This window comes from Hippocampus comes, unplaced genomic scaffold (genome assembly GCF_001891065.2).
Source record: "Hippocampus comes isolate QL1 unplaced genomic scaffold, H_comes_QL1_v1.1 scaffold106, whole genome shotgun sequence".
In the NCBI taxonomy this organism is placed as follows: domain Eukaryota; kingdom Metazoa; phylum Chordata; class Actinopteri; order Syngnathiformes; family Syngnathidae; genus Hippocampus; species Hippocampus comes.
In genome coordinates, this window is record NW_017842055.1 from 719234 (window position 1) to 739908 (window position 20675).

The 20675-nt window shown below is 44.6% G+C and overlaps 4 protein-coding genes across 6 annotated transcripts in view; 2 read left to right on the forward strand and 2 right to left on the reverse strand.

Annotated features, from left to right (window-relative positions):
* The window catches only part of asip1 (agouti signaling protein 1), a 10628-nt gene extending 4493 nt beyond the window's left edge, over positions 1-6135 (forward strand). Inside the window, exons 3-5 of one of the 2 annotated variants that reach the window (XM_019860505.1) lie at positions 5141-5343; positions 5499-5536; positions 5767-6135. In XM_019860505.1, the coding sequence (XP_019716064.1) occupies positions 5145-5343; positions 5499-5536; positions 5767-5931 (402 nt within the window). In that variant the 5' untranslated portion in view covers positions 5141-5144 and the 3' untranslated portion in view covers positions 5932-6135. Of the gene's footprint in view, positions 1-5135; positions 5344-5498; positions 5537-5766 lie in introns of both variants that reach the window. The other variant, XM_019860504.1, reaches the window with a different exon arrangement.
* Positions 6136-7046: 911 nt separating this feature from the next.
* On the reverse strand, positions 7047-9698 carry raly (RALY heterogeneous nuclear ribonucleoprotein). Of its 2 annotated transcripts, XM_019860501.1 has the most exons (5): positions 8945-9698; positions 8483-8594; positions 8062-8216; positions 7818-7934; positions 7047-7268 (listed from the first exon to the last, which is right to left on the reverse strand). In XM_019860501.1, the coding sequence occupies exons 1-5, from the start codon at positions 9198-9200 to the stop codon at positions 7096-7098; spliced, it is 813 nt and encodes a 270-aa protein (XP_019716060.1). In that variant the 5' UTR covers positions 9201-9698; the 3' UTR covers positions 7047-7095. The 2 variants fall into 2 exon arrangements, with proteins under 2 accessions (XP_019716060.1, XP_019716061.1); XM_019860502.1 differs by lacking the exon at positions 7818-7934.
* A 5205-nt stretch (positions 9699-14903) lies between these two features.
* cyc1 (cytochrome c-1) lies at positions 14904-19055 on the forward strand. Its single transcript, XM_019860580.1, has 7 exons — positions 14904-15031; positions 16089-16279; positions 17195-17321; positions 17618-17775; positions 17968-18128; positions 18525-18625; positions 18729-19055. Exons 1-7 carry the CDS (start codon positions 14951-14953, stop codon positions 18831-18833), a joined length of 924 nt encoding a protein of 307 aa, XP_019716139.1. The 5' UTR covers positions 14904-14950; the 3' UTR covers positions 18834-19055.
* pigu (phosphatidylinositol glycan anchor biosynthesis, class U) overlaps positions 18899-20675 on the reverse strand; it is a 6610-nt gene continuing 4833 nt past the window's right edge. The window contains exons 11-12 of the mRNA XM_019860579.1: positions 20474-20616; positions 18899-20360 (exon numbers count right to left, since the gene is read on the reverse strand). Of these exons, the coding sequence (XP_019716138.1) occupies positions 20247-20360; positions 20474-20616 (257 nt within the window). The 3' untranslated portion in view covers positions 18899-20246. The remainder of the gene's footprint in view (positions 20361-20473; positions 20617-20675) is intronic.

The window sequence follows — 20675 nt, forward strand, 5'->3', positions numbered from 1 at the left end:
CAGCCACGTTGCAACTTATTTAATGACTTCAAATCTGGCATTTTATTCTCTATAATGCGATTTGTTCTGCAAAATGCGAGCCAGTTGTGAGTCAGACAGAATTGCATGACAAGCTCAACTTCATTTCTGGACTTTATTTTCGTGTCAGGATGTCGCGCCATTGGCGCTTTTGTTTTGATTTAAATTTAGTGTCAATTAATTCTAAAAAGGCGATATTATGAAAGGAAAACAAATGACAGAAACTGTTCTTTTGTTTTCCGCTTATTACTTGCCGCCTTTGTTGTTGTTTAAAAAAAAAAATTCAAAACCTTTCTTTGAAATAAAGACAAAACAATTTAATTCAATGTAATTGCTGAAATGCTTTCGACAAATGAAATCATCTCATAATGTGTACATACATGTACTTTACGTGTGTGTGTGTGTGTGTGTGTGTGTGAGAGAGAGAGAGAGAGAGAGTGTGTGTTCTGTTCAAACAAAGTCGTGAATATGAACATCAGATTTGAACTATTCCAATAATTGGTAACGACATCCCGTATAATTCTTCCAACATGTTCCCCACACATTGGCGGTGTAAAAATGCTGCGGTGGTGCCTTGGCGTGCAATGTATTTCCACACGCTTTTTTTTTGATTAGCGATTAGGAGATACTGTACATACATATTCCTTTGGTGTGCCGTCAGGCCACCTCGACTTGATGCGAATGGCACTTAAAGGCGCTGATGTCCGTGTCATACCTTGCCACACGTTCTTCCACTGGCGAGAATGAAACTGAATTGGAATAGATTTGAGGGCGTTTACATTTGATGTTCCGTACGGCTCCCTCGAGGCACGTTTCCGTCCTATTTGATGATATGCGGGTTTGTCAACGTTTACATGGATGTCGTCATGCGTATGATCCTCACGTGGCAAATTTTTCACCATTGCGTGAAACGTTGAACGTGTCCGACGTGCACCCTTTTTAATACTAATCATGTTCATGTTCCACATTGTATCGGATGCATGATATTTAATACTTCACATTTAATGTTCTACACACCGCGTACCATGTACACGTACTTCATGTAATGTACCGGGGATGACGTTAATAATAAATAACAAAAAATGTGTGAGTAATCACGATTAATTTTTAGTGAATTTGAGTTAATTATGACAGTTGCATTTTTAATTAGATTAAATATTTTAATCGTTTGACAGCTCTAATATATATATATATATATATATATATATATTTTTTCCTGGGGACCCCACATCACTCCATCAAAGAGTCGTAGGATAAGGACCTCTTAAGACCACACAAGGCCGTGTTATTTCTCAAAATGTATCTTGTTTACTGATTTTTGTTTGCCCCTCCGCCCCCAGAAAGTATCGATAGGAGAACCGATAAAGAATTGAATCATGAAACAGATTGGATAATGGAATGGGAAGTGGAAAAATCTTTTCAATTCCCATCCCTGCCTTTGTATGATATTTATGTACATCCTAATTTCAAAAATGGAGTGGTCTATTGACCGTTAATGGAGCACAAGAGATTTACAATTCTCGATATTTGTCGTCGTATTTCACAACAATTGAATTTATTTTGCACTACGGCGCCGTATTTATTTCAACTTTAGCACTGTTTTTGCACATCCTATTTTATGTTCTGTGCACTTTTGTTGGATTATATTGACGTTGCATCGGGTGATATTTTTACTGCGGTCATATTCTCATCATCTCGGTTGCATCGTATGGAACTAATTTCCACGTAAATCACATTAGTCAGAAACAATTGAGCATAAAATGGTGGATTGGCACACGTGCCAATAGAAGGAAAATAATTTTTGGAACCAAAAGTGGAACACGCTTCTTTGAAATCTTGATTGCCCACATGTCAGTCAGCCTTTGAGCTCGACGCTGGTTTTTGAATCATCGAGGGGATAATCTGGAATTAAGGTTTTTAGCCCGGGCCCCACGACCGGGGATTCTCAACTTTAGGGAGGGAGGCAGAAAGAAATGTTCCCACGTAATCGTTTATACTGCAGTGTCGTTTATGGCGACCGATTGCAGCCCAAAATGCCTTGGGAATTATTTTCGAGAGAAAAGTCCATGAAAACAAATTTGTTAATTGTCGGCCTTCCAAACGTAATAAATCATAAAGTTGTTGGGTTTTTTTTTTGTTGCAAGATTAAAAAGAAAATTATGTTGACACATACAAAGATGTATTTTGAAATCAAGTTAAAAATAAAGTCTTTTTCTTTAATAGTCTGAATGTTATAAAATGCCAGAGGAATTCATTTCTAAAGAACCAAGTTGCGATGTTATAGCAGCAAATGTTTTTTTGTGGGGGAGAAAGTTGTCATCTGGAAATAGTTGTATTTTTTTTTTTAATCATTTCAAAGGCAAAGCTGGATTTTATCTCAACGAAAGTAGAAAATATCAAAAAAATATAACAAGTGAACTGAATAAAATGCAAATTTGTCAGCGTATTATTCTCTCTTTTATTCTGGAAAAGAGGCTTTTACTCTCTAACTTGGGCAGTATACAACATGGGGGAAAAAAAACAAACATCTTTTGCTCTTCACCCATTCCTCAAATTCTTTCTCCAACTTTGGACCTGTGATTCATGTGATGTTCCAGGTTGTGAACCAATGTTTTCTTCAAGGAAATTGCAAGAGAAAATTGAAACGTTGAAAAAAATGTTGACCTGGGGGAAAAGGTCAAAGACGCCGTCATGTGATATTGACTTCTCGATTCCAAAGGTATGCTAATGTCATAAGGTTGGGTCCCCAAATATATATAGAATATTGAATTTGCACCCCCCCCCCCCACCAGGCGTGCTGGAGGAGTGCAAGTTTGAGAAGTGGCGCTTGATGAGATCCAGGCTTGCTCGTAATTCACGTGCTTGCGGTGGCTTGCCGCCGCATCGCATTTCTCAGACTTGGAAGTCATTAAATTCTTGATCTGTGGTCAACTTTGACATCCTCCCATCTGGTCCCACACTGTGATTAATTTTTGTCTTAAAATTTCAATTACTGTTGTTATTGCATTCATTTTAGCAATGATTTGACAAGCAGTGGGACTCATCATCATCATCATCAGCTGTCCCACGGGAAATTTCCCTCAAAGGCACGGCTCAGTAAGGTCGTGCCCTCAAGGGGCCACACGAGTAGCATGCGGGCCTGTTCTAAAAATAGTGGTAGGACAATTGTGATGTCCCAGGAATGTTGTAGTCTTGATCATTTGAAGGTGTGGACACAGGCAGATTTATATCGAAACAAAATGCGACATATTGATATTTATAAATGAATACTATAATTGCTAAGTATAAAATAATCATAACTTCAGCCCGATTTACATTATTTCAATTTTAAATTTGTTTTTAGCCTGATGCTGATTCTGATATTTGAAAGAATAAAATTTTGATAACCAATTAATTGGCCATTAATATATTTTTGAAAATCTCAAAAAAAATGTATTTATTTTCTTTTTATTCCCCCCTTAATACAACAATAAACATATGAAGTACAGATATAAATGGACTGGTCTACAAGTGAAGCTAAATTCCAAAGGACTTTTTGCAAGAATCCATTGCATGTGCCCACACTTGTATTCTGATTAATATTTCGTTGGTGGAACGAGCATGTTGAAGCAATATCGCCCTCTGCTGTTGAAGCCAAGCCAATAATTGTCTTGACAAGAATATGTTTTATGTGGCCGCACTAGTTTTAAACACGATGAATATTGTGTTTGTGAAATATGGGTGAAGCAGCAAAACGTAGCCGATTTGAATCATCTCAGAGGGCGGCCATTTTGCCATTTGCTGTCGACTAAAAAATGACATCACAATGCCGGGCGGGCTCAGGTCACGACCAATCACGGCTCACCTGTGTTCTCGGTTTGATCATGTGACCTTGGCCGGACTAGTCCGCCCGGCGCTGGGATGTCATTTTCAGTCGACAACAAGTGGTCGTACAAGACAAAATGGCCGCCCCCTGTGAAAAATCAAAACGGCCGCAATTTGCTGCTTCATTCCTATTCTCAAACGCCATTCTCATCAGAATACCGCCTTCAGACGAGTGGAGCCACATAGAATATATTAATGTCAAAAAAACTTTTGACTTGATTTCGACTTCCCCTTTATCTCAGATTTTGTTCACACAACACCAAAAGCGAATGATTTTTATACACACACCCCGCCCCACTGATTCAGCGCTAGTAAAATTCAAAAACATTTCTCTGTGTTGGTTTTCTTTCTCCAAACAGGATCATTCAAGAAATTTTGCCATTTGTGGGTTTTTTTTCTTCACAGCAGGCTAAAAACATTGTGAGCAGCAAACATCCCCGGAGGTTGGAAAAATATCTTCTGTTCCCATCTGGAAAAACAACAAATGCTCAATTGGATCTGGAATACAAACCGTCAATGTGTCACAGTCAGAAGTATTTTCGCCAGGATGGATTTACTGGGAAATGGCGTATCACTGGGAAACACACGATATGGGACCCAGTCTCTGTTTACTGGAAAAATAAAAGAGGTGTAATCAAGGAAACAACTATCCAAAAAGTCTTCACATGCAAGCACAAGTGGAATATACTGTGTTCATTTTTTCCCTTTTGTCAATTTATTATTTAAAAAAAAAACACAAAAAAAACCTAAGAGCGTGCGTGTGTGTGTGTGTGTGTGTGTGTGTGTGTGTGTGTGTGTGTGTGTGTGTGTGTGTGTGTGTTTTGAAAGCGGGAAAGTAGACACAGTCGCGTCTCGGGAGCAGAGCATTTCTAATTGAATGGGAAAGCGGGCACGTTTGGGTCTTTTTTGTGGGAGTGGGGGGGTGGGGGGGGGGAGATTTAGAGGGTGATTGAAGCTCCTAAAAGTGATTTGCAAATGAGAAGCAGGCCCTTCTAGGCGCTGTGACCTTGACACATGTTCCTCCCCTATGTGTGTGCATGCGGGTGCATGAGCGGTTGATTGTCTTATGGTGTCAGTCACCTAAAATAAACGTTTTTTTTTGGGGGGGGGGGTGTTCTTCCAATCTGGAGTGAAAGGCAAACAATGATGAATGTTTTCTCTTATTTTGTTCAACATTTCTCATGCTTTTGTTGTTTCTTGTCACCTTAATGGCGACTTAAGCACTTTTTTTTTGGGGGGGGTCTCTTTTTTTCTGCAGAAAGATGAAAAGCACCACGAGGATGCGTGCTGTGTTGCTGCTGGCCAGCTTTGTGTTCACCGCTTCGCACTACTCACTGGGCACTGCCCACATGTTGCCCGACGACACGGCGCGCGGCAACAAGGCCGCCATCTCCAACACAATCCCGGAGGGCAACCGCGACGCCAACGCTGGAGGATTGTCCGCACCCGTCCTCATTGTGGGCAAGTTGCTCGTCATTGTTCACTTGACAAGAACGGCCACAACGTGAATGAATACACGACCATAACTATGACAATGGACACAATAATAACTATAGACACAAAAAACAATTTCAAAAAACAAAACGAGATATTACTCTGTGTTTTCTTTCCTCCAGAACTGCCAAAATCAGGAAGGAAAAAGAAGGCAAAAAAGGTGTGTGTGTGTGTGTGTGTGTGTGTGTGTGTGTGTGTGTAGGAGGGGCGGTTGTCAATTTTTGGGGGCATTGATGATTAATTAGATTGTGTGTGTGTTTGTGTGTGTGAGACTCGCCGAGCACGCTCGTTTGTGTTGAAAGCAATCGCCACTGACGTCACTGCACATTACCCGAACGGTCTCGCCGCCGCGTTGCGTTTTTCTGACGCTCGTGCAAACTCGCTCCTCAGAACAAGCTTGGGCGCAGGCGCCGCCCCCCGCCCCCCGCCGGCTGCGTCCCGTTGTGGGGCAGCTGCAAATCCGAGGGAAAGGTGTGCTGCGATTTCTGCGCTTTGTGCCACTGCCGCATCTTCAGGACCGTGTGTTACTGCCGCATGGGAAACCCTCAATGCTGAAGGTACCCGATGACCTGACCTGACCCCCCGCACCCCCATCCCCGAGGCCCCTCCTCGAGTTCCCGAGCTTGCCTTAAGTCGACAGCATGAAAGCACTTGACTTTAACATGGGCTGCAGCATCCTGCCATCAAGTTAGCATGCATCCGCGCAGCTTATGACGGTCTGAAGCAAATCGTGTCTGAATAAAAGTGTTTGCAACATCATATGTTGGATGTCTGTCCATGAGCGCCCCCCCCCCCCCCTCTTGTTTGCGCGCACCCACAAAAACAACCAAAGCAAGTTTAATTCACTGGCCGCTGCGGACGAGGACATTCCTCGTGGATCGCCTCGTTCTTGGGTCGTCTTTTTTTGGAGAGATGCGTAGAAGCAACTCGGGATTTTTTCATGATTTGAATACATTTTGGATTTGTGAATGATGATAGAAGTCATCTCCATTTTGAACAAATATGGCTGGAATTCGTCCGTACGCCCTTTCTCCCACCACGCGCTCATGAAAACGAATCTTTCAAAGCAATTCATAAAGAAACACCCTGCGGCGCCCCCTGATTATTCCAGTTGATGAAGGTTTTATTTGATTTGATTTGTTGTCACCAGCACACCACCTCCGCTGTCACGCTGCTCCTGGGTTATGTTCCACCAGCGCTTGAGAGGAGACGGTTTCCAGCTGGAACACATTTCCAGCCCGTTTTCTTTCCTCACACAGGAAATGGGCGTTTAAAGTACACAAGAGAAAGAGGGAGAGGGAGGGAAAAATGCGGCGGGATGACGGGTGAAGACCAAGAGAAGATAAGAAAGCAACACCAAGTGATTCGAGAAATGGTGCGCGCAAGTGGAGGATCACACGATCGAGTGCGAACATGTGTTGCATTGAGATCGCACCGCAGATTGGGACGACCGCAAAAACAAAACGAAAAACAGCATCATCCACCGGCATTTCATTCAACTCGAGGAAGAATTGTTGCAGTGGATTCAAATTTTCATGTCAAGTTGAATCAATTCATTTTGTGTACGGGCATCGACACGGGATTGAAACTTGTTAAGAGGCGGTCATCCCCAAGGCGATGATTGCACTTTTTGTTTTCTTGGAATGGAAACACAATACATTTTAGTTGGAAACTTTATTTACACAAACAAATCAACACTTGGGAGAAGGAGAGGGCGGGTCAAACCACCAATTTTCTGTTGGCGAGCTGATCCACGACGACACATTCCGTCAGAGCGCGGTCGCGGTCGTCCTTGCCTTCGCCGCGGCCTTCCTCCTTCTCGCCTTCCCGTTCTTCTTCCTCGTGGGCCTCGTTGCCGCCTCGTTGCCGTGACCTCGTCCGCTCTTCTTGCACTAAAAGGCCACACATTCATTTTTCTGATTCTTGAGAGATGACGGCGTAGAAAAAGTAGCTTTTCAAAAATCGGGCATCCTTTCCTTGCTGACCTTCACACACACACACACACACACACACACACACACACAATGTGGCTCACATGTTGTTGCGGTCAAGTCGGAAAAACAAGCTTTATGACTCCCTCATCCATAAAATGAATAATTAGCTTTATAAAATGACAAAGTCATTGATGTTTAACGCGCAGTTGTTGCTCCGCTGCGTGTTTTCGGTCATCTGTTGGGGAAATAACGTCTGGTGTGATTCGAACATTTGGAGTTGAAAGTCACTTTGATCCGCTCAAAGAAAATTGGTGCAGCTGCAACGAACAAGAGCGATTTATAGCAGCCTCCTGTGGTCAAAAGCAGAATTACAGCCAAAAAATATACTTGTGTATATATTTGCTTCCTTGTGTCAAAGTTTGTGAAAGAGATGGAGAGACCTGTCGCGCGACAGTGTGTGTGTGTGTGTGTGTGTGTGCGTGTGTGTGTGTGTGTTGTCCATGTCACCTGTATCTGTGGCGCGTGCGTGTTGCGTGATGTGCTCCAGGCGGCCCAGCAGAGCATCAATGTTTGCTTTTATTTGCGTCAACTGCGACTTGATGACCTGCAGTGGAACCACTCCCTCTGTTGCGCGCGCGCACACACACACACACACACACACACACACACACACACACGCACACACACGCGCGACATGAAAAGACTCGCGATTGGTTGCAAGGGCTTTTGGCGACGTGAGTTGTAGCGCCACCTGTTGCTCCGGCACGGAGGGCGTCGCAGTCCTGCGGCAAGAGTTGAGCAGGAAGAGACGACAGCCTCCGGACGACAGGGGGCGACACGCGCGGCCACTTGACGGGCACCACGCCGGAGGTGAGTGGTGACGCCCGACGGTGGAAGTCAAACAACCTGGACGCAGAAAGACTTTACAGAAGACGTGATTGATACGTCGACTGACACGGTCCGATGTAGTATGAGCTCAATGACATGACATATGGATAGGAGAAGAGATATGAGATGTCGAGAGAGGACATGATTCAATTTACTTTTGAACCCTTTCAGGCACACTGTAGCCCGATAACGTGGTAAGCTGCGATTGGTGTCCCCGAAAGCGTTCAACACTGTACACCGCATTGTGATTGGGCGGATAATAGTAACGGGTCAAATGGTCTCACCTGTCGTACAAGTCTTGGTTCAAGTGATGGCAGCCTAGGTGGTAGTGTGGAGCGATCGGTCGCTTGGTGGCTTTATCTGCTTTGACTTTGGGCTCTCCGGCCATGTTGATGTCTGCAAAAGAGCACGAGGGGACGCCGGTTCAAATTGGCGCCGTCGCAGCACCTTTTCTTGATGTCACGAAGGAGCGTTCTGTGCACGCGTTACGTTATTCCAATTTGGCCGCAATGCGAATGGATTCCTTCTGACGGCAGAGCAGCCCTAAGAATGACGGTTCCTGTTCTATGGTGGCAGAGGAGAAGATGTTGTTGCAACACACCAGAGGGATCTGTGAACTGGAGTGCCAGGGTGAGGCAGCCGTTTGGCATTCACGCAACAGCAGACGCTAAAATCGATGCCGTGATTTTTCGGAGAGATGTCTGAATGTGGAATTATCGGCCGGTGTTGGGAAACAGTCCACTCACCGAGAGTTTGGCCGGCCAGGACGCGTCCGTCGTGGCCGGCGACGGCGGCGAGGGCGTGGCCCCGGTTGGCGTACTGCACGAAGGCGTAGCCCTTGTGCACGGAGCAGCCCGTCACGCGGCCGTACTCGGAGAAGACGGACTCCACGTCGCGCTTGCTCACCAGCGTCGTGTTCAGGTTGCCGATGAACACGCGCGACTTGATGGACTTGGCGTCTCGCTTGTTGGTCACGTTGCTGGTCGGGACCGGCAGCGACATGATGTTGATGAGGAGGATGATGACGATGGCGAGACCGGCTGCAGAAAATCAAACGCAATGCCGAAAGAATTCCTCACTATCCTTAATGTTGTTGTTTTTTTTGGATTGGGCGGCTCCTCAATGGCACTGATTGCATTTGCAGCCCGACTCCATTCATAAAATGACCGTTTTTTTTTTAAAAAAGGTATTTGTGCTGAGACAAAAAGAAACCAGTGCGTGATCGCCGACGTCGCAACATCGGACATCATCGTGTTCTCAGTTCTGTTGCAAAAGAACAACAACAAGGCAAAGAAAAAGTCAAATAGTTCAAAGTTTGTAAAAATGGCTCCGTAAATTACTCACGTCGGGCTGAGTCCTCAAACGTGCAAAATCTTCCCTTTTCAGGACACCTCCAAACCGGCGCGTCGGTTCAAGCGGCACGGACGTTGCGTCATCAAAGAGAGCGGGTCATTTTTTTTGACATTGGCCGATTTGTAAATCTGACATCCACATCTGTGGATTGACTGAGTTATTGAATCATACTTTTCGAAATATCTTATTTTTTATTTGTACAGTCTCGGTGTTCCAAATGAAATAGGGAAACAAAAAAAAGACAAAAATGTGAGAAAGCTTGGTGTTTGTTGCAACACGGCGCACGCTCCCGGGTAGTGCAAGAACAAACACGAGCAAGCGTTTTGAAAACACCAGCGCAATGGAATCGGGAGGTCAAGAGAATCAACAAAGACTTTCCTGTCACGGCTGAGACATTAAAGACAAAATGCGCTTTAAAGGACATCGGTGAAAATGTCCCTTTGATTTGCGCAGCCATTAGAGGCTTTCAGCCCAATCACTCGCGACGCACTTTCAACATCAGACGCGGAGCACATCGGGTTGGGGGGGGGGGGCGGCTTGTCACATTCTGCTGCTCAACAAATACATCAAGAAGAATTTGACAATTCTAATTCCTTTATCGAGTCATCTTATTGATACAAGTCGTTGTCGATTTAAAAAAAAAAAAAAAAAGGAGGGGAACAAAAACCTTCACGCAAGTTACGCTCTTTTTGGTCCAATTTAAACCCAAAAGATCAAACAACTTGAAGCACAGAGACGTAGAAGAAGCAAAGGAGATCCCGTAAATGTTATTGTCGATTTCAAATGAAGATTTGAATGACGCGTTGTGGATTTAAGAACCACGCGGTTTCGGCTTTCAGTCCGCTAGCGTAATGCTAAAGCTAAATGGCGTCAATGTTGCGGCGCCTTCGGCGTTAGAGCAACGGCTTGAAGTGGACCAACACTTCTCGGTCCATCAAAAACAATAGTCCCTGTCACCTCTTCTTCTTGCTCTCTGAAGAATGGCGAATATTAGTGCGGTACTGATGAGCCTCAACCGTTGCAAAGGCTCAAGAAACAAGCTGTCACTCCGGTCTCTTATATTGCCCCCAAGTGGCCACAACAGAAGGAGCGAAATTGGCCAATCCATCGAGGCGGCGATGTCACACGAACGGTTGAGTTGTTTTTTTCTGATTTATTTCATCATCCTGACAGCGCGGTCTCACAAAATAGGATGCGATATTATGAAGTGCTCTTTTTCCTCATCAAAACGGAAACCACAACAACCGGAATCAAGAAGCACAATCGCCAGGCGACCAACCGCGTGCTTGAATTTGTATTAGATGGACTCATTTCAACTCATGTCATTCCTCTCATGAAAACAAAAGTCGACTCTAATCATTCGGATTATTATGATGATTATTTTGTACGTTCATTCTCACAATCCGAGCCGAAAAACCAAAGCTTCGGGAGTAAACAGAACTCACCTTAACGGGGAGGCGATGAAGAACGGCGGGCGGCGTGATGTGATGCGACGCAGCGGGTGGTCCTGTGGTGATGATGACGATGAGGGACGGAGACGAGGAAGATGGGGAGGAGGAGGAGGAGGAAGAGGAGGAGACGCGTGCCTGCATCACACGCCCAAGACGAGGAGCATCTTTATTTGGGAATTTGACACGAGAGGCATGCGACTCAAATGTTAGACGGCGATCGACGGATGTGCGCTGATTTATGGAAATGCCAATGTCAACAAATGCATGTGATTTATTTTAGTTTTTTTTTGAATATTCATGAATCTGTATGAATGTATATGAACATACGTGAATGGCATATGAACCCGTGCGGGTGTACGCTATGCATACGTACAGTCCATGAACGTCCAAATGAAATTAGATGTCCGGATGTAAAAGTCTGCGAACACCAACGACTGGACACAAATGGATATTCATATTTGTGACTGTCTCTATACGCCATATAGAGACGTGCATTCCACGTTCAGGGGCTTTTACATGCATTCGCGTAGACTGCAGATGAATCTGTGAACGTGTGTGAATGCGTATGTACGTGAACAGGTATGACTGTCTGGATCCGGATGGAAGCATGTCTGAAATGATGCTAATGAGGATGACATTATGACCGGATATGAACGCGTGTGAACGTGAAAGGCGAAAGGCTGCGGACGACAGCACTTATCTGCTGCTGCTTTATTGATGCCGAGCGAGGGACACGCACGCACGCACGCACATGCGGCCACTTTTTTTGCCAAGCTGAGGTTGCGAAACTTGAAAGCAAACTGGTCTTTCTTCGATGTTCATGTCCTTTTTCTCACGTCAATTTCCTTCCACTCAACTTATTTGCTGTCCTCTAATTGTGAATGAAGTCTTCCTTCAATACTTGCTTTTTTACTTTCTGTCTCTTCAGCACTTGGATTGTCTCATTTCACTTCACTTTCGCTTCCTTCAGTCGAGACTTGCTGTCATTTGAATTTCTCCTCTTCTTTCAACACATGCTCTCATTTAAAGTCTGCCTTCAGTACTTTCTGTCACTTCCTGTTCTTTCAGCACTTCATTCATGTCTTTGAAACATATTTTTACTCTCCCTTCAATCTTGCCTGGTCCTTCAACACTGACTAGCTTGGAATTACGTTTCCTTCAACACTTGCAGCTTCTTCATTCATGTTTCCTTCATGTATCCTTCAAATGTATTGACTCTTCCTTCAATGCTTCCTTTCACTTCCTGTTCCTTCAACACTTCCTTCCTCACAGATGAACATTGACGCTTCCTTCAACACTCCCTTCCCGTCATCTAAACATGTTCACTCTTCCTTCACAGCTTCCTTTCACGTTTCCTTCCTTCAACACAAACTTGTTCCCTTTCAAACGCCGGCGTGTCCACCGCTAGCTTCGCGCCGCCGCTAAAACGAAGGGGAAATTGAACGGTGACAAAAGGCGTTCCTTGGCAGAGGTAACGACGCCAACGGAGCGCCGGTGAAGAGTAGATGGAGGAGCAGCTGAGCGGGGACATGTCGTCTCGGGGGCGTGTTCATCTTCTCACGCAAGCACAGCAACTTGAAATGCTAACCGGTGCCTTCAAGCTAATGAGCCTCAGTTGAAATGTCCCGTGTACACACAAACGTACGCTCGCACCCTACAACTCTTACTGCGTTTCGCTTATTCCTACACACTTGAACATTCTCTTACTTTACTTCTCTTTACATATTTTCATCCACTTTTTGGCACTTTTGTTCACTACTTCGTCTCCCGACTCGCGTTTTACTTGCAGTCGCTTCCTTCCACTCCCTCTTTCTTCCTTTCATGTTCCACTTCCCAAACGCTGCAGCGCCCGAAGTCATTTTGAAGTCGAAACTCGATGGTTTTTGAGGAGCGGATGTGCCGCCGGTCAATCTTTCAATGCGAGAACTCATCTGGCGGATGAGGCGTAATCCCCCGCGATGTGACGCTAATGGCGTTAGCAAGCACCGGCACCATTGATTATTTATGGCCGGCGTCACTCGTGCTCATCGTCACATTTGTTATTCCTTTGCGCTCGCCACGGAGGTGCCGGAAATGTCCAAGGGTGTTTGGCTTTGTCTTTAGCCACCGTGGTTAACTTCTTTTTACACTTGTATGACAACTGTAACTATCGCTAATAATAAAGTCATTTCAATTATACATAAACTCAACACAAAGTTTGTTCAGTTGTGTTGTTGTGTTTGCTCCTTTATTGCCGATGTTCATCGTGAGCAGCGTTCACAACGCAGCAGTGTGCGTGCGTGCGTGCGTGCGTGTGCGTGTGCGCGTGTGTGTGTGCTCGCGCGCGCCACGATCAATCACCGAGCTGTCTGCGGCATTGGTACTAATTGGTTGCAGTGTGTGTAATTGAGTGCTCTCTCGGGAGCTTTCGTCGCACACGCAAGTATCGATCAAGTGGGCGTGTGATTTAAAGTGCAAAAAAAAAGTCGGCCTTTAATTAGCCTTTGTTTGCGTCTTAAAAGCGCGCCCACGCACGCGCATTCAGTGCCCTCATTTCACTTACCGAAGCGTTCCGTATAGAAGCTTTAAATCTGAAAATGTTCTTTTCTTTGAACTTGCACTCAAGTGACTCCCGGGATTATTAAAACAAAATCACTTGAAAGGAAAAACGACCAATATGATAAAGAAACTTTTCGTTTGAAGGAAGTCCAAATCTTCTTACCATGTCATTTTTTTTTCATCACATATTTTCATTTTCTCAGCTTTTCCTCCCCACTTTGTCGGTCGACTTTCTGCCCATCTCACTCCAAATGAGGGCATCGGGAGAAACAGTTTGGAAAATGAATGAACAATAACTCAGTCATATTGCTGGTTTCAATCCTTTTCTTTTCCATCTGGTGTTTTATGCAACGGTTGGACTTTCAGTTTTGAATGTACCAGCATATCTTTGGGGCTGGCTATTGATGCGTATACGGTTACATGAAATGTTTGTGAGTTTGGCAACAAAAACAAACAAAAAAAAATGTTTACTGCAAACAAACACAGTCTCCTCCGTGATTAGAAAAAGATTTTGGAGTATCTCAATCCTCTTCCGTCCGGAGTTTTCTGCCTTTAGAAAGCAATGGGTGAAGGAAGCTTCGTTTTTTAATGTACAAAGTACAGGTTTTTTGGGGGGTGGAAAACAGGATTTCGTTACTGTATGATGAAAGGAAAAACACACACTGAACATTTTTATTTTATCCATTCCTCTCTGTGGACAAATGCAATGTTTTGGAATGATGCGACATTGTGAGATGCATGGTAGAGTATTTGCACCAACATTTCACATTGTGGTCACTGCGGTCTCTGACTGACCAGTTTTGCCATGCTACAAGATAATATAAGATAAGATAAGATAACCTTGATTTGTCCCACACTGGGGAACTTTGATCAGTTTAGAAATAATTAAGATGAAAAAAAACTACATTGGAGGCATAAAATGGGGGCAGATAGCGATTTAAAAAAATCATTTTGATTATATTGTGGTGCCAAGTCATTCAAAACCTTTTAAGATTTATGGCAAAACGTACCATGTTCGAATCGAATGTGTTATTGAACTTATTATTTGTGACGTGGCAGCCACAACCGAATTTGTTAAATATGCGAGGTGGCAGCAATAAGATTCTGTGTGTTGCAAATTGTGCAAGCAAACTGAAATTGACGGATGAGAGGACTGGAAAAAAAAATATTCCTGTCGTCTCACCTTAGTTTTGTAACGTGTCACGACGCACAGTTGTTGTGTAAAAAATTCCCATTACTTCTGGTTAGATCGTGGTTGGGATCTTCAAAATAAATCTTGGTCACCTGCTAAAAGTTCAACGGCTTTTCCCGTTGCGAATGTTCAAACCGGAAACGCCGGAAGGAAACACAATCGAAAACTTGTCAGCGCCAGCCGAGAGAGCGAGAGGGCAGTAGGACGGGAAAGAAAAGATGGCGGCGTTACGAGTCGCGGCGCTCTCGGGGAGCGGGAGAGCTCTCCTGCGCACCCCGAAAAACATCACCACGCCAAAGGTAGACGATTCGGACTGCGAGCATCGCTCACGCGGCGCTTTCAGTACAAAATGTTAACCGTCGCCGCACGTGGACGGACGCCCTGGCTACGAGCTAATGCTAACGCGGATAGCAGTCGGCCGGTGCAGACAAGGTCACCCGCGTTAAGCCATCGCATACATACTTTAGTTTTCCACAATTTAAGATGAATAAAATGTAAGGCGTCGCCGAAACATATATTAATGCGCCGATCATTTCTGAGTTAAATGCCATCACGTTGTAACGCCAGATGCAGGCAGGAGCGATGATATTCAAGAGCAACCTGGTCAGCCTTTAATAGTCCGCGTTTTTCCATACCGGAAGCATATTAAAGTGTTTCTTTAACTGCTGTTTAGGCGTGCTAGGTACTCCGATCGTGCGACGGACCCTTGCCAAACACCACAGACTGTTCTCAGTGTTGATTGTGTGTGATGCTAACCGGTTAGCGTTTGAAGAAGCGATGGTCTTCCGGTATTGTCTCAAGGAGCGAGTGGACTTCCGTTTTTTTTTTTTATGCGTGTGAAATGATTTACATGAGACCAGCATGATCTGTGATAGCCGATTACAGCTGATGTAAGTAAATATTAAAATGTTCTGATTTCTTAAAATCGAAGGAAATGTACCAAATTTCAAACAGCGAAACGGACAATACATTAATGATGATGATTATTTCTAATCAATGAGTTATCTAATTCCAGTCACGATGTGAAAAAATGGGTAAATCTCCGAATAGCAAAAATCATCATTTGAAAACGACAATGAATGCTAAATTGAAAACTTCTGATGTAATGATTGTTGTACATACATCACACGCATACACTAAATTGTTCAAATACATCGGGAGGAATACATTTATTTAGCATTAGGAGGCATTAGCAGTAAAATTCATGAAATCAGGGTAGGAAGTGACACCATTTGAGGTGCCACGGGAGGACAAAGTTTGACTGACTTTTTTTTTTTTTTTTTTTTTTGAAAAGTGGCAAATTGTAGCTAAGCGCGATGTACAGTCCATCCATGTCTGGAATTGTTTTGCCTCCAGGCCAAAATGTCCTTCACCAGCCTGCCTCGCAGCCAGAAGGTGGCGCTGACCACACTGGGCGTGATAGGCGCCGGCGCCGCCGGCCTGGCCCTGGCACTGCACCAGTCCGTCAAAGCCTCCGACCTGGAGCTCCATCCGCCCAACTACCCCTGGAGCCACGGCGGGCCGCTGTCGTCCCTGGACCACGCCAGGTCGGGCCCCTTTGCACACGCCTGACACCACGCATCCTCCTTTTGACTTTGTAAAGGAATGCATGGGATTAGGGCAAATGTTCAAATGCAGATGGATGGCAAATAGTTCGCTGTAGTCATTCATACAATGAGGGATCATTCGGATGTTTTCGAAAATTAGTCAAGCATAATCCTTTAACAAGTTTCTGGGAAAAAAATCCGTGTGGTTTTTCAACTGTTTCACTATTCTTTCGTATGTGTAAAACAATTAGTTTGACAAATTGTAGTGTGGTGCTCTAACTAAATTTAGTAATTACCTAAAAATCAACCAGTGCAGTTTTAATGATTTTTTTTTTGTTCATACAATAAAGAAAACCATTTGTCAAAAGTTCAGTATGTAACATTGTTTTGCTCGTTTCTATTGTTTAAAATAAGTTTTCAAAAATTTAAGTGTCTGCTTTTTAAGATCACCAATTGTTTAATGGAAGTTTAAATCAAATGCAAACAAATTTATTCGATAGTAAATGGAACACTTTTGGTGTTTTGGGAAAATTGTTTCATTTGGGATTATTCGACAGTTTTGAAGTTACATTTTTAAAATGTTAAATGTTTAAAACAAGTGTAGAAGTTTTGTTGACCGTAAATCAGTCAAACAATTATTCCATAAAACAAACATTTTCAATGTTCATATCTCATGGCTTATTTCATTCATGTTATATGATTGTTCACCAAAACAATTGTATTACAAAAATGGATTAAAAAAAAAAAATACAAAAAGGTCAGTGCATTTAAATCAACCCATTTTAGTGGGAAATGTCGAAATAAATGCAACAAATATTCCTGGATTCTTAGCCAGGTACAGTATCTGGATACGGATCACTTTGTTTTGAAATCGTAATTTTTCTGACTTGTCGTCATGTGTGCGCGTGCGCGCAGCATCCGCCGCGGCTACCAGGTGTACAAGCAGGTGTGCTCGGCCTGCCACAGCATGGAGTACCTGGCCTTCCGCAACCTGGTGGGAGTGTCGCACACAGAGGACGAAGTCAAGGCCATCGCCGAGGAGGTGAGCGTCTTCATCATCGCGCTGCCAAAAATATCGCAGGAATGAAATATTCTCTCTCATTTGGACGCCGTGTTCAGAAACGACATTATTCGACACAAACCAAGCGAGCGGCTACTCGTGAGGCTCATTCGTATTCGCTAGCCGACGAGCTTAAACAACACGCTGGCGCAAACTCATTGTGCGCTACCAAATTCCAAAAAAAGGCCAGTTTGTTTTCAAACAAATGAGCACATTGACAAACGCCTAACTGCGGCTATGCGGGTACGACCTCGATTGATCATGCCCCCCGCCCTCAGGTGGAGGTGGTCGACGGTCCCGACGAGACGGGCGAGATGTTCACCCGGCCCGGCAAGCTCTCCGACTACTTCCCCAAACCCTACGCCAACCCGGAGGCGGCCCGCGCGGCCAACAACGGCGCCCTGCCGCCCGACCTCAGCTACATCGTCAACGCCAGGTGCGCAAAACCTTGCCCCGTGGCCTTCCGTGAGCTTTGCCAGTCGGTCGTCATGTATTACAGTCCTCGTATTTCATGTCATGGAACAGACCGCTCGCAATGTCACGAAGTAGAATTTAGCGACAAGTCATCGAGCGCCCACACTGCGGCTTACTTGAATTTGAAAGAATGTTGCGTTCCAAATCCTTGCAGGCACGGCGGCGAGGACTACGTGTTCAGCCTGTTGACGGGCTACTGTGAGCCCCCCGCCGGCGTGGCAGTGAGGGAGGGTCTCTACTACAACCCCTACTTCCCCGGACAGGCCATCGGCATGGCGCCGCCCATCTACAATGAGATTCTGGAATACGACGACGGTAAGGTGCAAAAAAAAAAAAATCTGGAAACTTTCGACTTGGCAAGACTTCTTGCCTCTCAAAACATAAAAGGGAAACAAATATAGACGGTGAATGTACAGATAAACACAATCAATAATAAATAAGTCAGATGCGGGGTCCCAAAATATGCGGTCGTAGTAGCAAGGAATGCAGTAAAGGACAACAAATTGAAATGCTTCAAGTCAACTTCAAGTATGCCGTACTAGATGACTAGTAAGGCAAAGTATTACTCAACAGAGGAAAAGAAATGACAGGATTCCCACAGGTAAAAATCTCCCATGATTCAAGCGAGGCAAGTTGGATGAACATAAAATGACAAAAACAAGCTTGGTGACCAATGTCGGGATATGAAATGAAGAGGGAGTGTTTCCACAGGGACCCCCGCCACCATGAGCCAGGTGGCCAAGGACGTGTGCACCTTTCTGAGGTGGGCGGCGGAGCCCGAGCACGACCAGCGAAAGCGCATGGGACTCAAGGTCTCTCACACACACACACACACCGAACCACAAAATGCTTGTCGCAATGAAAATGAAAGGTACAATTTGCGGTGTTTTTTTTTCCCCCTTCTTTTTGGTGCAGCTCTTGATGGGCTCGGCCATCCTGGTGCCACTCCTGTACTACATGAAACGACACAGGTGGGCTGTACTCAAGAGCAGGAAGATCGCCTACAGGCCGCCCAAATAAGGGCGCGCGTGCGAGGATCTGGATGACACCCACCCACACATCAGTGACAAACGCACACAAGCATCTTTGCATCGTGTTTATTACACAAAGAAAGGAAATCGGTAACAAACTAGCTGCTGTGTGTCAACAGTTGATGGAATTTTTTTCGTTTGTTAAATACTCAACGACCATGTGAGGACCTCGCCTGTTTTACTGTACAAAATAAATTATATCCCAAAACAATCTCCTCAGTCCGTCTGGCCAAGAGACATTAAAAAAATAAACAGTGCGTAGAAATCAACAAGCAGCTTCCACACAAATCAGTCTCAATGTAAACAAAACGCTTATTAGAAAAGTTTTTACCCTCCCCCCCAAAAACATCCATACGTCTTCATATGCATGACCTCTCATAAAGTGGTATTAATGCCACACACTGAAAAGAAAATAATACCGAGTGAGTAGGTTGTACTTACCCCCCCACCCAAAAAAAAAAACACTACAGAATAAATTGGCAATGTTTTTTTTGTTTTTTTTTACCGTGGGTAATTCCAGATGGCTGAATTCATTTAATCCACCAAGTATAGAGATTTGCTGTCACGAGACAAGTTTCCCCAATATGACACTTGGGCTCTCAACATTAGGGGATATTTTGTGCAATTTTAGCATTTAGCACAATCCAAACTAATTTGGACATAATTAGCATGAAATTCAGCCTTGATGTCGCATTGGGTGAGTTCAGAACCTCAAAAATTCTTGCGTGTGACGTCATGGCTCCATTTGCCACCGAAGCGGAATTGATGAGCTGAGCCGAGCCGTCGGGCAAACAATTGGTAGGACTCAAACTACCGGGAACTAGAAGAAGTGGACGTCCGGTCCCGCCGTTCGCCTTAATGGCGAAAAGTCCTCCTTTTATCTTCATGCGGCTCAAATCACTTCAACATCGTTTCTATTCTTGCTTTGGCTTGAGCACAAAAATGGAATGGTTTCATTTTTCGGTGAATAATTGATCGCTTCCAAACATGAAAAAGCAACGGTGGGCTGAATTTTGTGAAGCCGAACTGTGAATATGCCTTGCGATTTGATCAGCGTACGTCCCCCCCCAACAGTCTGCAGGGATGAGCTGCAATCTGTCGAATGACTTTCACTCTTTAGACTTGAAACACAGAGAAGGGGGGCCAGGGGGAGAATTTCTCAAGCATAGTCACCTCCAATGTGGCCTTAACATTCCTTCCTAAGTTCTCAGTACATCCAAACAAAAAACATCATTTCACTTCCTCATTCGCGGTCACGCTTAGTAAATAAAGTCAGGAAAAAAAAAAAAGTCACCCGTTCTGAGAGGCCCGTAAAAAGCCAGGAGATGGGTGAGAATGATTTGAAGAATGGCCCGTCACATCCGGACATCGTTCCTTCTCCGCCCTCCAGCGTTTGAAGGTTTTATTTGAGCACCAGCGTGGCCTCGGAGCCGTCTTTCTTCTTTGGGTAGAGTCCGTGGACCAGGTGGTGCTCTCGCCTCAAGAAGGCGTAGAAATAGTCCGACACCAGCAGCATCTGAACGAGTGACAGGAAGTGGTTGTTTTTTTTTGGTTTTTTTGTGGTACCTTTAATAGGGACAAAACTACAGGATTAAGTCAGACGACGAAAATTTGAAAAGTGTACTGGACCTGAGCGATGTTGAAGACCAACGTGATGGCGAAGTAGAAGTTAGCGTTGGCGCTGCCCGCGTTAATCCACAAGTGCCACAACACCGGAAACAGCGCCGAACACATCAGCAGCACGCAGGAAACCAGGAACACGTTGCGAAGGACTGCGAACATCAAGACACGCCGATATGATTTCGATCCGGACACCGGGAGCACGTACATA

Bases quoted from the DNA above. Each gene is read 5' to 3' on its own strand.
- cyc1 (XM_019860580.1), top strand. From the start codon at position 14,951: ATGGCGGCGTTACGAGTCGCGGCGCTCTCGGGGAGCGGGAGAGCTCTC. The intron at 17,322-17,617 runs GTGAGCGTCTTC...CCCCGCCCTCAG, and splicing joins TCAAGGCCATCGCCGAGGAG to GTGGAGGTGGTCGACGGTCC. The intron at 17,776-17,967 runs GTGCGCAAAACC...AAATCCTTGCAG, and splicing joins AGCTACATCGTCAACGCCAG to GCACGGCGGCGAGGACTACG.
- raly (XM_019860501.1), bottom strand. From the start codon at position 9,200: ATGTCGCTGCCGGTCCCGACCAGCAACGTGACCAACAAGCGAGACGCC. The intron at 8,217-8,482 runs GTGAGACCATTT...TTCTGCGTCCAG, and splicing joins AACCAAGACTTGTACGACAG to GTTGTTTGACTTCCACCGTC. The intron at 7,935-8,061 runs GTGGCGCTACAA...CGCGCGCAACAG, and splicing joins CCTCCGTGCCGGAGCAACAG to AGGGAGTGGTTCCACTGCAG.